The sequence below is a fragment of the Zeus faber genome (genome assembly GCF_960531495.2).
Source record: "Zeus faber genome assembly, chromosome: 13".
Classification (NCBI taxonomy): domain Eukaryota; kingdom Metazoa; phylum Chordata; class Actinopteri; order Zeiformes; family Zeidae; genus Zeus; species Zeus faber.
The window spans coordinates 30894157-30913290 of NC_137198.1; the positions used below are offsets into that span (position 1 = coordinate 30894157).

Sequence of the window (19134 nt, forward strand, 5' to 3'; positions counted from 1 at the left end):
GTAATTGCTAAGAGGGCACTGATGTGGTGGTCCTGACTGAGTAGTTAGCCCCAATTACATCAACTTTAAATGTTAAATACATGTAGGTTGAAAATATTATGTGGCCTGTCATTAGCAAAAGGCTGGGATGCATAAATGAATTCGAGTGAGGTACAACTTCTCTATTAATAATACCATTAATAATATCAACAGGATTGTTTCTGGATGAGCATGAGCAGTTGCCTAGTAACTTGAGACTTTAGGCTGGTTTTGTGATCTGAGACAGAAATAGCCCTCCCTCACTGTCCATAGTCTTTGGTGTGGGTATGCTTGATTTATGCTTGACTTACAAACTGTAACTGAAAGTAAATATGCAGGCATGGGAACTAAGGAAAACACGTCAATATTTTGTCAATATTTAGTTATATTTTAGTCATCGTGTTAAACAACAATCAACTCTGAAATGCATTACAAAAAACGGTCATTTTCCGTTTTGATAATAAAAAACAGAAAACAAAGAAAACCTACTGATTATATATATATATATATATATATATATATATACACACACATACATACACGTATGAACACACTAACTGATATGTGGCGTGTATAGTGTAGTGTGAGTGTAGCGAGCACGGTTTTTCTCTTCTACACAGTAGACCCAGGTTCAATTTACAGTGTGGGATCTCCTGTTTTTTTAATATGTTTCAAACTCTTAAATGTGAAAGTGATTTTTTTTTTTACAGTAAATACAAGGACAGAAGAATAAAATGGACAAAGACAACAAAATTTATATTCATCTTTATGACTTTGTTTGTCTCTATCCATTTTATTCTTCTTGTACATTCTTCTGCATTACCGCCATCTCCTTGACTGGAGTGAAGCAGTTTGTTGTATAGCCCATGCTGAAAACACAGACAACGGGCTGAAGGAACATTTTAATTCCTAGAAAAGGTTCCTGGGACTAAAAGTTCCAGGTACAGGTACTCCTCACTTAACGACAGAGTTGCGTTCCTAGAACCAGGTCGTTAAGCGAATTGGTCGATAAGCGAGGAGCCGTGTTATTTCACGGTAAAGAGGCGTGGTGATTGTGAATGCTAGTGCAGTGAATACGGACAGACTGCTGGAACAAGACAGACTGAGACAATACCGGCTGGCCGGAGAGCTGGTCGTATGTGCGAACGGTCGTTAAATAGGTAGGTTGTTAAGTGACTAGTACCTGTACTTTGGGTGGAAACATGGCTTATGAATCTGAGTGAAGTTGTCCAGAGTGACAAAAATGTTACAAAATAGTGACATGGGCCAAAGGAAGGGATTGGTGTTTTCTTCTATGGATACTTTAATAATAGAATAACCACAAAATACACATTATCGTGGAAAAGACCTGGAACTCATTTGCACAAGCAGGAAAGAAAGGAGTACCACAATGTGATTTGATCTCTTTAAGATTTCTGATCACTAAGCTTCTGAAAGAGATTCCCGACCAACTGTGCTCAAAAAGTGTACTCTTGGAAAGGAACGGCAATTACCCCTTGGGTGATCGGCATAGTCTGGTCTCTGGATGTCGCTTGGCACATGCCTCACAGGAGTCTACCTCAAGTGAAAAATAGGAGAAAACAATAGGGTCAGGTGGAGCTCATATATATATATATCACAACATTCAAATGACAACAGGTGAGTCAAGCCACTGTTTATAAAATTGTGACGAGGGCTGCAAGCAATAACTATTTCGGTAATCGATTCATCTATAAATTATTACTTTGATAAAGCTGTGACGATAACCGCATTACCACGTGACATCACGGCGATATTGAGCTCATTACCATCATCACCAATATAATTATTATTCAATTTTACTGGCGAAAGTAACAGGAGGATATGAAATACAAAAACTATAATCATTGCTAAGTTTTCGTCACTGACTGTCTTCCATGTTATGTTCAAGGGCTTCTGGAGAAACAAAGCTTTTCAGTTACTCGCTCGTCACTTAAGTTGAGCGTGCCACACACGAGGGGGAGTCCATTGAACAAATGGGGGATTTCTTGTGCGTGTGTTTGGTAGTATAAATTATTTCTATAGCTGTGACTGATTCAGAATTTTGTCAGTCTAATCAGATTCGGCTGTTCAATGCGAATATGAACGGGGCACGGCTCTCCGCAATCGAGGCGCATGGAGAGCCATGTTCTTCGTAGTTTGTGTCTTATCTAATTCTTTACGGAACTTGAATCTTGGGGGGGGGGGGGGGGGGGGCTTGGGGGCACGGCAGGCCTCTGGTCACACTTGGCCTGTGTCTCACCCACATGTATATGTGGGTGAGACACCTGTGTGTACCCCCATTGTTAACGACATTGGCAAATTCCAAATTGCATCTTTCCATTTAAAAGTAGCTCTCCACTGGATGAGGTCTGAGCAATGCTCATTATTAAGTCTACAAGTATAAGAACTGAAAAGGTCTGAAATATACTTATAATAAAAATAAAAAACCCAACATGGGTCGCCGCAAAGTCGATGCCAAAGGGGGCAAGCAGAGGCCACAAAATGGTTACCAATTGACACGATCTGGTTGCCGAGGGCAACCGTTACTGTTGAGCCCTGTACAGCATCTTCAGGGAAACCCATAACTTGAGCATTTGGTTGAATATCTCACTGCTGGTTTTGGGAAATACAACGATCAGCGACAACATTAAAACCACTCACAGGTGAAGTGAACAACATTATCATCTTGTTCCAATGGCACCTGTCAAGGGGTGGGATATATTGGGCAGCAAGTGAATAGTCAGTCAGACTTTTACAAGGCCAAATTGTGATGGCTAGATGCCTGGGTCAGAGCATCTCCAAAACGGCAAAAACGGGCAAAAATCAACGACAATGGGCACGTGAGCGTCAGAACTGGGCCATGGAGGAATGGAAGAAGGTGGCCTGGTCTAATAAATCACGTTTTCTTTTACATCATGTTGATGGCCATGTGCATTTACCTGGGGAACAGGTGGCAATATGGAAAGAAGGCAAGCTGGCAGAGGCAATGTGATGGTCTGGGCAATGTTCTGCTGGGAAACCTTCTCATCTGGCATTGATGTGGATGTTACTTTAACTTTTTAAGCAGTAGGTATCCAACCTACTAGGGATGCTAATTGAGAATTTTTTTTCTAACCGATAGCCGACCCTCGTTAACCGATCATTAACCACTATCTGACAATATTAAAATATTAGGGCACAGTCCTCTCCAAAATGAATTACTTTAAATTAATTGAAATTTTTTTTTTTTGGACTTTACAAATTATAAATAAGAGAAATCAAATCAATTTCCATATTTGGAGACATTCCTCCAACTAAAAACAGTGTGTTTTTAGTTGTTTACACTGTTTTAGTTGTTTTATTCGTTCCTATATGACCCCCGCATTGGATATTCGCATCGAACACCTAAATCGTATTTGAATGACAAAATTCTAAGTGGGCTACAGCCCTATAAATAATTAATAATAAAGCGACACCAACAAAAGAAATCCCCCAGATGTTTAATGGACTGTCACTATTTTTCTTTCGCAACGCAAAATATATATTTTTTTATTCATATATATTTTTTAACTGTTTAAGTGATAGAATTAATTTGTCTTATTGTCGGTTAACGGTAAATTATTAACATCCCTACCACCTACCTAAACATTGTTGCAGACCAAGTACACCCCTTCGTGGCAATGGTATTCCCTGATGGCAGTCTCCTTCAGCAGGATAATGCTCCTTTCCACACTGCAAAAATTGTTCAGGAATGGTTTGACACAGCACATCCCACATCTGTGTGATCCATAGGGGCCCTACCTCGCAACTTTCATGACTTAAAGGAACTGCTGCTAACGTCTCAGTGCCAGATACCACAGGAAACCTTTAGAGGTCTTGTGGAGTCGACGCCTCCACGGATCAGAGCTGATTTAGAGGCACGAGGGGGACCTACACAATATTAGGCAGGTGGTTTTAATGTTGTGGCTGATCGGTGTATCCTGCATTTAACCTCGCTGTGAGAAAAACCATGAAGCTGTAAGTACATCCGAACACTCTCCGCTTGTCGGATCAGACGGAAAGAAAAGAGAGCGATCTTACAAATTTGTTGCATCAAAGAACTTCTAAGTTCAAAAGTGATAGGCATGAACAGTATCAGTCATTGCATACAAGGTGAAATAAGACATTTCTTTGAGCCAATAGGTGCTTACGAGTGGGTAGTAAGGGTGTAGCTTTCCTGTATAGCGGTAGCCAGGCCAGGGGTCTGTGTTAATGTCCTTTTCTGCGCAGTTCTTGGGTTCACTCTCACTCTTCTCCTCTGATAGAAAATAAAGCATAGTACAGTTCCGTTACAGGGTGACCACCAATTTATGTGATAGAGTGCTTGGCTCAAAAAAAAAAAAAAAAAGTGTCCATCTACTCTCTTTGCCAAAGCCATCAAATACACACACATTTTTTTCACCCACGCCCCGACGGTTAGCAATTGAAAAACTCTTTATTTGTAAAGAAAAACACGCCTCAACGAATAACTTTGAGTCCAGTCACAATCTAATCAAATCATTATAAATAATATTTTTTTGTCGTGGAATAAATAAAGAAAATATTTCATACAATTTCAAAGATAACAGAAATGCCATAAGAGCAGGCTCTTTTCACACACACACACACACACACACACACACACACACACACACACACACACACACGAGAGAGGACTCCCCGAGGGGCACAAGGACCTGGGGGAGCTCCCAGAGAACCTGTTACTGGTGACACGGCTGAGACGTCATCCAGTGGGGTTTCCGTGTAGTGTTCTTTCACTAATTTCACCTTTCCAGCCCACTAAAATTTGTTTCTAACCAAATTTGAGGCGAGAAATAATCAACCCAGTTGCTGAATCTTCACTGACATTAGATTAAGATATCATTTAAAACTTTGTTCCCACTTTCGTAAAGCACGAGCTTGCTTATTCTGAGATTTCTGTTTCATTCAATTCTTCTTTCGGCTGCTCCCGTTAGGGGTTGCCACAGTGGATCATCTGCCTCCAATACCTTCTGTTCTGCGCATCTTCCTCCCTACACCAACCACCTGCATGTCCTCCCTCACCAGATCCATCAACCTTCTTTGGCCTTCCTCTTTTCCTCTTGCCTGGCAGCTCCATCCTCAGCATCCTTCTCCCAATGTAACTCATCTCTCCTACACACGTGTCTAAACCATCTCAATCGCACCTCTCTCACATTTTCAGCAAACTGTCCAACCTGAGCTGTCCCTCTCATGTACTCATTCTTAATCCTGTCCATCCTTGTCACTCCCAATGAAAATCTCAACATCCCCAACTCTGCCACCTCCAGTTCAGCCACCTGCCTTTTTGTCAGTGCCACCGCCTCTAAACCGTACAACATAGCTGGTCTCACTACCGTCCTGTAATTCCCCTTCACTCTTGCTGGAAACCTTCTGTCACAGATCACTCCGGACACTCTTCTCCACTGAATCCTGGGCCCACTCTTCCTGGGACCACTCTTATGTACTTCTCTGCCACCGCCGACTTCCTCATGCAATACACACATCCTTCCTCTCTCGGTACCCCTATGATATGCTTTCTCTAAATCCACATGATGCAGTGCAACTCCCTCTTGCCATCCCTGTAATTTTCCATCAGCATTCTAAAAGTAAACATTGCATCTGTGGTACTCTTTCCTGGCATGAAACCAGACTGCTGCTCGTTGATCCCCACCTCTCCCACTACCCTTTCCCATAGCTTCATACTGTGGCTGATCAACTTTATTCCCCTGTAGTTAATACAGCTCTGTACGTCCCCCTTAGTTTTGAAGATGGGTACCGGTACGCTTTTTCTCCACTCCTCCGCCATCCTCTCCCTTTCCAGAAAGGTGTTAAACAGTCTCCTTAAGAACACCACTGCCATCTCACCTAAACATTTCCATGCTTCCCCAAGTATGTCATCTGGGCCAACTGCCATTCCACTGTTCATCTTCTTTATTGCTGTTCTCACCTCATCCTTGCTTATTTGCTGCACTTCTTGATCCACTATCCCAAAATCATCCACTCTTCTCTCCCTCTCATTTTCTTCATTTACCAACTCCTCAGAGTACTCCTTCCACCTCCTCAACACACTCTCCTCACTAGTCCGCACATTCACATCATTATCCTTCATCACCCTAACCTGCTGTACATCCTTCCCAGCTTGGTCCCATTGTCTTGCCAATCGGTACAAGTCCTTTTCTCCTTCCTTACTGTCCAAGGTGGCGCCCCTAGCGGTCGCCTGCGCCGGCGCTCCGGTTACTTTCTTACTCTTTAGTATTTTTTTCCTTTTTTTAATCACAATGTTCGCCAGGAAAACATCAACAATTAACTCATACGGCCACGATGCACTCATGGATATAAAAATTTCCCTAAACGAACAACTTTGGGACTTTTTATCCGTGGGAGCAGAGTGGCCGGCGGAAATCCTACGCGGGAACACTCGCAACAACAACTACAACAACAAAAATGGAGTCGCTGTTCCACGAGCCGGCCCACGGAGGAAGCACCGAGGTAAACGAGGCGGCATTCGGGTCAGAATGAGGACGCAACCTTACCGTCCACCTCTGCCAAGCATCCTTCTTGTTAACCTCCAGTCCCTGGAGAACAAGATGGATGAACTTCGAGCGAGGATTCAATTCCAGCGTGACACGAGGAACTGTTGCGTCCTCTGCCTGACGGAAACATGGCTGACCCCACTGGTGCCGGATGAAGCCATACGTCCAGCCGAGGCCTTCTCCGTGTTCCGTGGCGACAGAACGGGAGAGTCGGGGAAATCCAAAGGTGGAGGCGTCTGCCTAATGGTAAACAACCGCTGGTGTAACGCCAACAACACCAAATTCCTCTCCCACTCCTGCTCGCCGAACCTGGAACAGCTGACCATACTATGCCGTCCATTTTATCTCCCCCGGGAATTCAGCACGGTCATCATTACAGCCGTTTATATCCCACCGCAAGCGGACACCGACGCAGCTCTGTCGGTTCTGTACGATGTGTTGTGCGGATTTCAGAACAGACATCCCGACGCGGCTGTGGTGGTGACTGGGGACTTTAACAGGGCCAACCTTAAAAAAGTTCTGCCGAATTTCCACCAACACATCACGTGTGCCACCAGGGGAGACAGAACTCTATACCATTGTTACACTCCTTACAAGAACGGATACAAGCCCGTGTCGCTTCCTGCTTTCGGGAAATCAGATCACGCCGCGATCTCGCTGCTTCCTGTTTACAGGCCTCTGATCGCGCGGGATCTGGTGATGACGAGGGAAGTAAAGCGGTGGACGGACCAATCAGAGGCTGCGCTTCAGGACGCTCTGACTGACGTAGACTGGGACATGTTCCAAGCAAGTTCAAGTGACGTCAGCGAGTTTACGGAGGTTGTAGTGAGTTTTGTGGCTACGCTCGCGGATGAAATCGTTCCCACGGTGAAAGTTCGGATATTTCAAAACCAGAAACCATGGGTTGATAAATCCATCCGCTGCGCTCTGAATGCGCGCACGGCCGCTTACAACGACGGACTTGTATCTGGTAACATGGACAACTACAAAGCGGCGTCGTACAATCTGCGGAGGGCGGTGAGGGACGCCAAATGGACGTACAGAGACACCGTGGAGCTGCAGATGGAGCAACAGGACACCAGACGCTTGTGGGAGGGGCTGCGAACAATAACTAACTACAAGAGCAGCTCCTCCCCAGCCACGAGTGTGGACGCCTCCCTGGCCAACCAACTGAACTCCTTTTATGCGCGGTTCGAGTCTGGCAGCAACACCGCTAGCTCGCCGGCTAATTGGAGATACACCGCTGGGGACGAGCGCGCACTCTCAGTGTCCGTGCACGAGGTCAGGAGGGCTTTGATGCGGGTGAACACCAGGAAAGCTGCGGGCCCAGATGGCATATCTGGGCGAGTACTGAAGACCTGTGCTAACCAGCTAGCTCCGGTGTTCACCACAATATTCAACATCTCCCTGGCTGAATCAGTGGTCCCATCCTGTTTCAAGAGGTCCACCGTCGTTCCTGTCCCGAAGATCGCCTCTCCAACCTGCCTGAACGACTACCGTCCGGTGGCCCTCACCTCGGTGGTCATGAAGTGTTTCGAGAGGCTGATTAAGGATTACATCTGCGCCTCCCTCCCCCGCACCTTGGACCCGTTGCAGTTCGCGTACCGGCAGAACAGATCCACGGATGACGCGGTCTCCCAGGAACTGCACACCACGCTCACGCACCTGGATGGCCAGAAGGGGGCCTATGTGAGAATGCTGTTCATTGATTATAGTTGAGCTTTCAACACCATAGTTCCCACCAGACTGGCTGTCAAGTTGTTGGAGCTAGGATTGAATGCTCCGCTGTGCACCTGGATCCTGGACTTCCTCACAGGCCGCCCCCAGGTGGTCAAGGTGGGGAAGTACATGTCAAGCTCCCTCACCCTGAATACAGGATCCCCCCAGGGCTGCGTCCTCAGCCCCCTACTGTACTCCCTGTACACACATGACTGTGTGGCCAGGTCCAGCTCCAACACCATCATCAAGTTTGCTGACGACACCGTGGTCGTGGGCCTGATCACCGACTGCGATGAGAAGGCCTACCGCGAGGAGGTGGCTGACCTGTCACTCTGGTGCCAGGACAACAGCCTACACCTGAACGTCAGCAAAACCAAGGAGCTGATTGTGGACTTTAGGCGTGGATCACAATCGAGGACGCACGCGCCCTTGTGGATTAATGGGACTTCTGTCGATAGGGTGAGCAGCTTCAGATATCTGGGAGTCCACATCACAGAGGACTTAACATGGACTGTTCACACAGACACTCTGGTGAAAAAGGCGAGGCAGCGTCTCTACCACCTCAGGCAGCTGAGGAAATTCCGGGTCTCGGTGAGGATCCTCAAGTCCTTCTACTCTGGAGCAGTGGAGAGCATCCTGACAGGCAACATCACTGCCTGGTTTGGGAACTGTACTGCTCAGGACAGGCGGGCCCTGCAGAGGGTGGTGCGTTCAGCTGAACGTACCACTGGAACTACCCTCCCCCCCTTGCAGGAGTTATACACCAGGAGGTGTAGTAGCAGAGCCCGTAGGATCATGAAGGATCCTCATCACCCCAACAACGGACTGTTTCAGCTGCTGCGGTCAGGCAAGCGCCTCCGCAGTCACGCAGCGAGAACAGAGAGACTGAGACGGAGTTTCTTCCCTCAAGCCATCAGAACTGTCAACGCTGACCTCACCAGGGGCCCTAACTGAGCTATGCACTAGGCTCCACTACCTACTGTACTGTATGTAGCATACTGTACCGCATACTGTATCACTGTTCAGGGTTGTTCGTGATGCCGTATTGCTGCGCCGTACTGTTGTATACTGTGCTGTATTATCCCAAACACTACCTCACACTATTCACATTCACATGCCACTTTAATTCACATGCCACTTTAAATGCACATATCTGTATATACATAGGCATATTCCTTCTAGCTATTCCATTTTATTTCAATTTATTTTTTATTGTATTTTATTCTATTTATTTTTTATCGTATTCTATAAGTATTCCACTTACTGTATTACGTTTTAGGAGTCAGTTAGTCGGTCTATTAGAAAGTAATTTTCTACTTTTTATTTTATTTTATTTTTGTACTTTTTCCTAGGACTTATTGTGTGTTATCACCGGGTGCGTTGCATTACATTTCACTGCATATATGTATGGAAGTATGTATATGTATGTGACAAATAAAAATCTTGAATCTTGAATCTTGAACCTCTCATACAACTCGTCGTATGCCTTTTCCTTTGCCACTTCTCTCTTCTCTTGCGCCGCATCAGCTTGTATTCCTGTTTACTTTCTTCATCTTTCTGACCATCCCATTTCTTCTTCGCCAACCTCTACTGCTCTATGCTCTCCTGTACTTCCTCATTCCACCACCAAGAGTCCTTGTCTTCCTTCCTCTTCCTGCATGATACACTGAGTACCTTCTTGGCCGTCTGCCTCACTTCTGCAGTTGTTTCCCAGCCATCTAGCAACCGTTCATTCCCACCTATTGCCTGCCTTACCTCTTCCGTAAATTGCCATCCGATGCTGCCTGGCAACACACTTCCCTGCCACCACTTTCCAGTCAATAATCTCTTTCAGATTGCACCTCCTGCATAAGATGTAGTCCACCTGTGTGCACCTTCCTCCACTCTTGTATGTCACCCTGTGTTCCTCCCTCTTCTTGAAATACATATTCACAACAGCCAATTCCATCCTTATGGCAAAATCCACCACCATCTGTCCTTCCACATTCCTCTCCTTGACACCATACCTACCCATCACCTTCTTGTCACCTGTCTCTGATCCCTTCGCCAACATGCCCATTGAGATCTGCTCCAACAACCACTCTCCCTGCCTTGGGGACACCACCACTCCTCTCCACCACTACATCCAACTCACTAAAGAATTCTTCTTTCTCTTCTCACACCCAACTTGGGGAGCATATGCACTGACCACATTCATTATCACCCCATTAATTTCCAGATTCATGCTCATCATTCTGTCCGACACTCATCACCTCCAAAACACTTGCCATATTCTTCCTTCAAGACTATCCGTACCCCATTTTTCCCGCCATCCAATCCATGGTAGAACAGTTTGTACCCGGCTCAGATACTCCTGGCCTTACTTTTCTTCCACCTGGTCTCTTGTACACATAGTACATCTACCTTCCTTCTCTCCATCATGTCAGCCAGCTCTCTCTTTACCCTTCATAGCGCCAAAGTTCAAAGTTCCTACTTTCAACTCTACTCTCCTACCTTTCTTGCGCTCCTGCTGTCTCCGGACACGCCTTCCCCCTCTTTTCTTTCTTCGGCCCACGGTAGCACAATTTCCACCTGTTGGCTTACTTGTGGCACCAGTGGCGGTCGTTAACCCGGTTCTTGACCGATCCGGTATGGAAGTCAGATTTGTTGTCCGCATGTTTGATTTGGCATGGTTTTTACGCCAGATGCCCTTCCTGATGCAACCCTCTCTATTCACCTGGGCTTGGGACCGGAGCTGATGATACACTGGCTTGTGCACCCGAGTGGCTGGATTTTTACATCTCAATATAATAAAAAAACAAGTACAGATCCTGCCTGTCAGACTCTCACCTCTCATCTCAAATGCACATCGTGTTGTCTAATTTCAGAACAGAGACCTTTGAGCAAAGCCAGCTGTTGACTTGTGGATGCAAACAGTTAATCGCAGACTGAACCAGGGAAAAGGGAGCAGGCCTAGTACATCTGCACCTTTTTCTGTTTTTGAAATAGAGAAAGACAGTCAGGAGGGGAGTGATGATAACATCCTGTAGGATAACAGAACTTTAGTGCTTTTAAATAGCAGTAACTTGTCAGTGCTTAAAAAGCTGTCATTTCATTTGGTTTTCAGTGTTTGAAAAGCAGTCATTTCATTTACTTTTCAGAGCTGAACGAGCAGTCATTTATTTAGAAAGCTACATACTATGGGGCATTAAAGGACAGACATTTTGTTGTACTGCTTTTATTAAATTTCAATTTGAATTGAACAACCCCAGGTTCTCCCCTGAGAAGATGACCAAAAAGGTTATGTGCACCCCTGCATATATACAGCGCTCGCGGGCTCACACACACACACACACACACACACACACACACACACTTTATGTTACAGCCTTATTCCAGAATGGTTTAAATTCCTTTTTTCCCCCTCATCAATATACACACAATACCACATAATGACAAAGCGAAAAATAAATTATTGCAAATATATTAGAAATAAAAAACCTAAATATTGCATTTACATACAGTGGGGCAAAAAAGTATTTAGTCAGCCACCAATTGTGCAAGTTCTCCCACATAAAAAGATGAGAGAGGCCTGTTATTTTCATCATAGATATACCTCAACTATGAGAGACAAAATGAGAAAAAAAATCCAGAAAATCACACTGTCTGATTTTTAAAGAATTTATTTGCAAATTATGGTGGAAAATAAGTATTTGGTCAATAACAAAAGTTAATCTCAATACTTTGTTATATACCCTTTGTTAGCAATGACCGAGGTCAAACGTTTTCTGTAAGTCTTCACAAGGTTTTCACACACTGTTGCTGGTATTTTGGCCCATTCCTCCATGCAGATCTCCTCTAGAGCAGTGATGTTTTGGGGCTGTCGCTGGGCAACACGGACTTTCAACTCCCTCCAAAGATTTTCTATGGGGTTGAGATCTGGAGACTGGCTAGGCCACTCCAGGACCTTGAAATGCTTCTTACGAAGCCACTCCTTCGTTGCCCGGGCGGTGTGTTTGGGATCATTGTCATGCTGAAAGACCCAGCCACATTTCATCTTCAATGCCTTTGCTGATGGAAGGAGGTTTTCACTCAAAATCTCATGATACATGGCCCCATTCATTCTTTCCTTTACACGGATCAGTCGTCCTGGTCCCTTTGCAGAAAAACAGCCCCAAAGCATGATGTTTCCACCCCCATGGTTCACAGTAGGTATGGTGTTCTTTGGATGCAACTCAGCTTTCTTTCTCCTCCAAACACGACAAGTTGAGTTTTTACTTAAGCAGGGGGACACGTCTGGCACTGCAGGGTTGGAGTCCCTGGCGGCGTAGTGTGTTACTGATGGTAGCCTTTGTTACTTTGGTCCCAGCTCTCTGCAGGTCATTCACCAGGTCCCCCCGTGTGGTTCTGGGATGTTTGCTCACCGTTCTTGTGATAATTTTGACCCCACGGGGTGAGATCTTGCGTGGAGCCCCAGATCGAGGGAGATTATCACTGGTCTTGTACGTCTTCCATTTTCTAATAATTGCTCCCACAGTTGATTTCTTCACAACAACCTGCTTACCTATTGCAGATTCAGTCTTCCCAGCCTGGTGCAGGTCTACAATTTTGTTTCTGGTGTCCTTTGACAGCTCTTTGGTCTTGGCCATAGTGGAGTTTGGAGTGTGATTGTTTGAGGTTGTGGACAGGTGTCTTTTATACTGATAACGGGTTCAAACAGGTGCCATTAATACAGGTAACGAATGGAGGACAGAGGAGCCTCTTAAAGAAAAAGTTACAGGTCTGTGAAAGCCAGAAATCTTGCTTATTTGTAGGTGACCAAATACTTATTTTACCGAGGAATTTACCAATTAATTCATTAAAAATCCTACAATGTGATTTCCTGGATTCTTTCCCCCCCATTCTGTCCCTCATCGTCGAAGTGTACCTATGATGAAAATTACAGGCCTCTCATCTTTTTAAGTGGGAGAACTTGCACAATTGGTGGCTGACTAAATACTTTTTTGCCCCACTGTATGTATTCACACCCTTTACTCAGTACTTTGTTGAAGCACCTTTGACAGCGATGACAGCCTCCAGTCATCTCTGGAATGATGCTACAAGCTTGGCACACCTGTATTTGGGGAGTTTCTTCCATTCTTCTCTGCTGATCCTCTAAAGCTCTGCCAGGTTAGATGGGGAGCGTCGCTGCACAGCTATTTTCAGGTATTTCAAGAGATGTTCAATCGGGTTCAAGTCTGGGCTCTGGCTGGGCTACTCAAGGACATTCACAGACTTGTCCCGAAGACACCTACTTTGTCTTGGCTGTGTGCTTAGGGTCGTTGTCCTGTTGGAAGGTAAACCTTCGCCCCAGTCTGAGGTCCTGAGCGCTCTGTACTTTGCTCCGTTCATCTTTCCCTTGATTCTGACTAGTCTCCCAGTTCCTGCCACTGAAAAACATCCCCACAGCATGATGCTGCCACCACCATGCTTCACTGTAGGGATGGTATTAGCCAGGTGATGAGATGCCTGGTTTCCTCCAGATGTGACGCTTGGCATTCAGGCCAAAGAGTTTAATCTTGGTTTCACTCTTCTTGAAGGGCGGCCCTTAGGTCATTGAGGTTCTGGGGTACAGAGATACGAGCCTCTACACGGCGACTCAGCTGATCCCATAGGTTTTCTGTGGGATTCAGGTTTGGAGAAAGTGCAGGCCACTCCATTTTAGGTACCCTAGTCTCAAGCAGCCGTTCCCTAATGATGCGACCTCGATGAGCTGGAGCATTGTCGTCCATGAAGAAGTGTTGTTCATGCAGGGGCACAATGACTGGATTAATGATGTTATTCAGGGAGTATGGACTTGTGACTGTACCATTCACAAAGTGTAGGGCAGTTCTGTATTGACTAGACACACCTGCCCACACTGTAACACCACCACCACCACCACCAAAGGCTCGTCTGGTGACAACAGTGGCTGTTGCATAGAGCTCTCCTTGACATCTCCAACATCGTTGGCGGCCATCATTTCCGCTCAACGTGAATCGACTTTCATTAGAGAACAGCACTGAGGCCCACTGGTCCCTCATCCACCCTAAATGCTCCCTAGCCCGTGCAAGAAAATGATGCCTGTGCCTGGTGGGTGGTCAGGTACCCTTGCAGGTCGTCTAGCACGCAGACCACGCTGATGGAAACGGTTTTGAATGGTCTGACGTGACACTTGGGGGCCTCTCACCTCCCTTTAATGTGCCTGGAGTTGAGTGGCATTCATCATCCGGTTCCGCAGGGCACTGTTCACAATGAAGCGCTCATCAGTGTGGGATGTGGCCAAAGGACGTCCTCTTCTATGCCTTTCTGTGACTCTTTCTGTCTCTCTGTATCTCTGTTGCAACCTGCTGATGACACTCTGTGACACTCTAAGCTCAGTGGCCACTTCCCTATGAGAACATCCAGTTTGAAGCCTCGCAATGGCGAGGTACTGTTGATCAGTTGTTAGGTGTCGTCTTGGTCGCATGATGTCCAAATGAGAACAGCATGAGAGGACTGTTTAAATACCAATTCTAATTGAACCAGGAAATGTATTGGTCGATTCATGGATCAAACACCTGTTGTGAATTTTGCCGTTCAGCTCCTTGTTAGAGAACAGCAAGTTGTGCAAAAAGTACTGAAACATTGAACAGTTGGACATGTGCATTCAAAAGTTTAGAGAAGGTCAAATTATGTTCACCTGTAAAGGTTATAGTGCATTTTAGGTTCATCCTGAAATTTCACCCGAAAGCCGAAAATCCCTAACTTTTGTGAGTAGTGTATGTACATGTGATATTTCAGTTTCTTATTTTTAATAAATTTGCAAAAATTAAAAAAAAACAAAAAAACTTTTTTGCTTTGTTATTATGGGTTATTGTGTGTCGATTGATGAGAAAAAAATGAATTAATCCATTTGAATAAGGCTGTAACATAAAATGTAGGGAAAGTGAAGGGGTATGAACACTTTCCGGATGCACTGTGTATGTTGGCTACAGTCCCGTGGACCTTAAACTTCTTAATAGTATTTGCAACCGTAGTCACAGGAACATCATGATACTTGGAGATGATCTTGTAGCCTTTGCCTTTAACATGCTTGTCTATAATTTTCTTTCTGATCTCCTCAGACAACTCTCTCCTTTGCTTTCTCTGGTCCATGTTCAGTGTGGTGCACACAATGATAAACAGCAGTGACTACTTTTCTCATTTAAATATAGGCTGAATGACTGATTATAAGATTGTAAGACATGTGTGATACCAAAAAAGAAAACAGATAGTTTGAAATATCACTATAATTCAATTATTTGTAATCTTTTCTAAGGGCTACCAACAAATCTGTCCAGGCAATTTTAGAATATAATTGATCTCTTTAGCAATAATTTATCTCTTTCACAGTTTCTTTGCTTTACGCTACGACATACCAAAGGCATGCAGGTATACATGAGAAAATTGCTTTTAATTTCATCACTATTCAGGAGAAATGAAGCATTGTTTCAATGAGCTGTAGGCGTACCAACAAATTTGCACACACACACACACGCACACGCACACACACACACACACACCTTACAGAGCAGAAATTAATTTATTTTCAGCACAAAAAAAAAATAAAAAAAATTATATATATATATATATATATATATATATATATATATATATATATATAGACAGTCATTCGCAAAAATAATATTAAAAAAAAAAAAAAAGAAAAAAAAAATCGGTATCTTGTCTAAATATGGCAATCAGAATCGGCCATGAAAAATTATGAGATCAATGAGACAAGTCATGTTTTTTCGTGAGTACACGCATTCAATAGATTAAAAGCACATTGGATGCTGAACTGGACAGAGATACATACTTGCTTTTTTGTGCAGCAACTTGTGAGTAACCCAACTTCCTTTAAAGCATTCCTAGAGAGAGAGAGAGAGAGAGAGAGAGAGAGAGAGAGAGAGAGAGCGAGAGAGAATTTCAAATGACAAAGTGCATGGCATCAAACTTGGACACAAAGGAACGGAGGCCTTAATTTGTAGGTGAAACCAAGAAATACAGAATATTTCTAATATTATTGATCACATTATATGATACACTGTTTCTGCTGGTAAAGTTTGATGAGTATGTTTTGATGGCAAAATCCTTGCCATCAAAACATAATTTTTGAAGGTCACACCCACTCCCACCTACAAACAACTAGTTAGTTTGAGCTCCTGGTTAACAAAGGACCCAAGTAACAAAGTATGGACACAATAAGAGGATGAGTACTATAAAATAGATGAGTGCTACCATATTATCTTAGTAGATCTAAGGAAATGGAAAGTGACACCGAAACATTCTCTTCCAAAGATGAGAAAATGAAGGTCAAATAATTTATACTTTGTGTGGATAACGTGAAAGGGCCGCTTCTGCCACTATGCAAAATGCCAGATGCCACAATGTTGTGGTGACAAAAACAGCAAAAGAAAATGTTTTGGGTCTCCCCCAACCACAACAAGACATCAATCCATAGGAAACCCTGTTAATCAGTGCATTTACTTGCACTTGAATAAGCCCATCATAATCTGCTTTTGCAACAGTCATGGAAACACCTTACCTCAATCATCTTTATCAAGTTTTTCCTCAAAACAGCCACGAGCACAGCCCAATTAACAGACCTTGATTTCTCCTTAATCATTCAATTTATTGTGGCATGTAAACACCTTAACCCGGATATGATATGTGTATTCAAACTGCACGTGCGCCACAAACTGTGCATGTGCCGCATATATTTGACTCAGGAAGAGTTTCAGTAGATAAACAACGGACAACCGCCAGTGAACACACGCACTTTGGGTGAAAAGTGAGACTCTGGCAGTGGACTGAGGTCTTTCCTGGAAGATACCTCGATACCAGTCAAATGAATAGGTCATGCTGGAAATAGCATTTAAGTTATTTAGTTGCTCCTTTTGCAAATCAATTTCTCCTACTGCATTTGTAACAGTATACATTTGTCATGGCAACACATTTTATCAGTCCCACAATTATTTGATATGCTATTCATTGCTATTTGCCACATTCATCGCAGGACATTTTGTCCAATGATTGAAATGCTGTGGTCACCTGGCCCCCAGGCTGATTTATGCTTCTCCATCAACACTTCGAGCATGCACGCATTACATTAAAATCTGCATTACACTAAAATTGCATTACACAAAAATGCATTACACTAAAATTATCACAGCGGCACAATGCCGCTGTGATAATTTTAGTTATTTCTACAAGGCATATGGCACCATACAATGCCGCTGTGATAATTTTAGTTATTTCTACAAGGCATATGGCACCATGAAATGATTGACACATGGATACTTAGAACCTTTCAATTTCCTCCCTTGACATATATGTCAAGGGAGGAAATTGAAAGGTTTTAAGTTCTTAATGCCTGACGCCCAATCAATTTAATTGACAAAACTTTACAGATTTATCAAATTATTCAGGGGGCATGTATAGATTGATATAATGGGTTCTCTATCATAATCGTTATCCATCCATACGGTTTTCATATATTCGTAAAGCTCTCCGTTGATTAAAAGGGGCAACAGTACTATTGATCATTACCGATCCATCCCAAGACAAGACGGTCACTGGTAGATTGTGCCATTTTAGAGACAGATAACACCGGTATTCTATGACAAGCTAGCAATCTGACACGGCAGTCTAGCTCTGACGGCTAATTCGTTGAGTAGACATCGCATTCACGGAAAAGTAACCTTTGACAAAGTCTCAGCCGTGTATGTTGCGCGAGTTTACTCAACGAAGCACGAAAATACACATGCTCGACGGCAGACACGCTACCTATCTGGCTAGCTAGCTAACTAACTAGCCGCTTCGCGATGAAACCCGCGGCCTGCGGGAGAGATCCCAGAAACACATTCCCCTTACAACAACTTCGGGAGCTTGCAGTACCTGCGAACAAAAGTACGAGCCTTGAATTCCGAGCTTGATACAGGTCGGACACTGGAGTTTAGCTTCATTGCCGCAGCCCTCCGTTTCACACTCCTTCGCCTCGATGTTCGCCATGCCTTCGTCTAGTGGGTGGAGTCGCGAAAGAAGCTAAGGCAGTTGTGTTCTGCGCATGTCCAAAGTGCAGCTGTCACACTGGGGTGCGTTTGATTGAGTTGATGCAACGGGCGAGCGATGCGGGACTTACGGCGAACGAGTCAGGCCTTGAATGCAACTCACAAGAATCACTTTTCATTCCGTGAAATGTATTCATCTAGGCGGGAGAATACAAACAGTAGGTCCTCGAAAATAGTTTCCATAATAATCTCAAAAATATTTACCAGGCAGACAACTGTCAATGTCTAAATATTCATTTTGGTGGTATGTAACGTATAAAACAGAATGGAATATGACTTATGCCCCTTGCACTTTTGTGCCTTGGACTCTAATCTAGTCCTCGGTCATTTTCAGCTTTTCAAAAATTCACTCGGGCATGCTGGAGTGACACCCGAGTCATTTCATAGTTTTGCCACGAACGAATCGTACACGAGTCTTGCATCGCTATTTGAGACATCATTTTAAAATGGCGGCCGCCGAACCGGTGAGCACTTCCAAAATAGAAATAGTAAAGTAATAAATACCGATACATTTGTCATACTTTAATAAAACGAACAAGACTATGGCACCCTAAAATAGTTAATTTTATGTAAATACCGTAAAATATCGATTGTATTGTTGGCAGTTTTTTTTCATCTTTTATCGCTCACGACCACAAAAACCGAGGGCAATAACGTTCATGTATTTAGCCTGACATTCGCTAGCCACGTATTGATCCAATATAAAGTTAGCTAGTTAGAGGGGACGGTAGCTCAGGAGGTAGAGCTGGTGGTCTAGT

At 44.1% G+C, this 19134-nt stretch overlaps 1 protein-coding gene across 1 annotated transcript in view; it reads right to left on the reverse strand.

Annotated features, from left to right (window-relative positions):
* metap1 (methionyl aminopeptidase 1) overlaps positions 1 to 18335 on the reverse strand; it is a 35153-nt gene extending 16818 nt beyond the window's left edge. Inside the window, exons 1-4 of the mRNA XM_080012150.1 lie at positions 18204 to 18335; positions 16123 to 16174; positions 4188 to 4294; positions 1512 to 1572 (exon numbers count right to left, since the gene is read on the reverse strand). Of these exons, the coding sequence (XP_079868276.1) occupies positions 1512 to 1572; positions 4188 to 4294; positions 16123 to 16174; positions 18204 to 18317 (334 nt within the window). The 5' untranslated portion in view covers positions 18318 to 18335. The remainder of the gene's footprint in view (positions 1 to 1511; positions 1573 to 4187; positions 4295 to 16122; positions 16175 to 18203) is intronic.
* Positions 18336 to 19134: the final 799 nt, after the last annotated feature.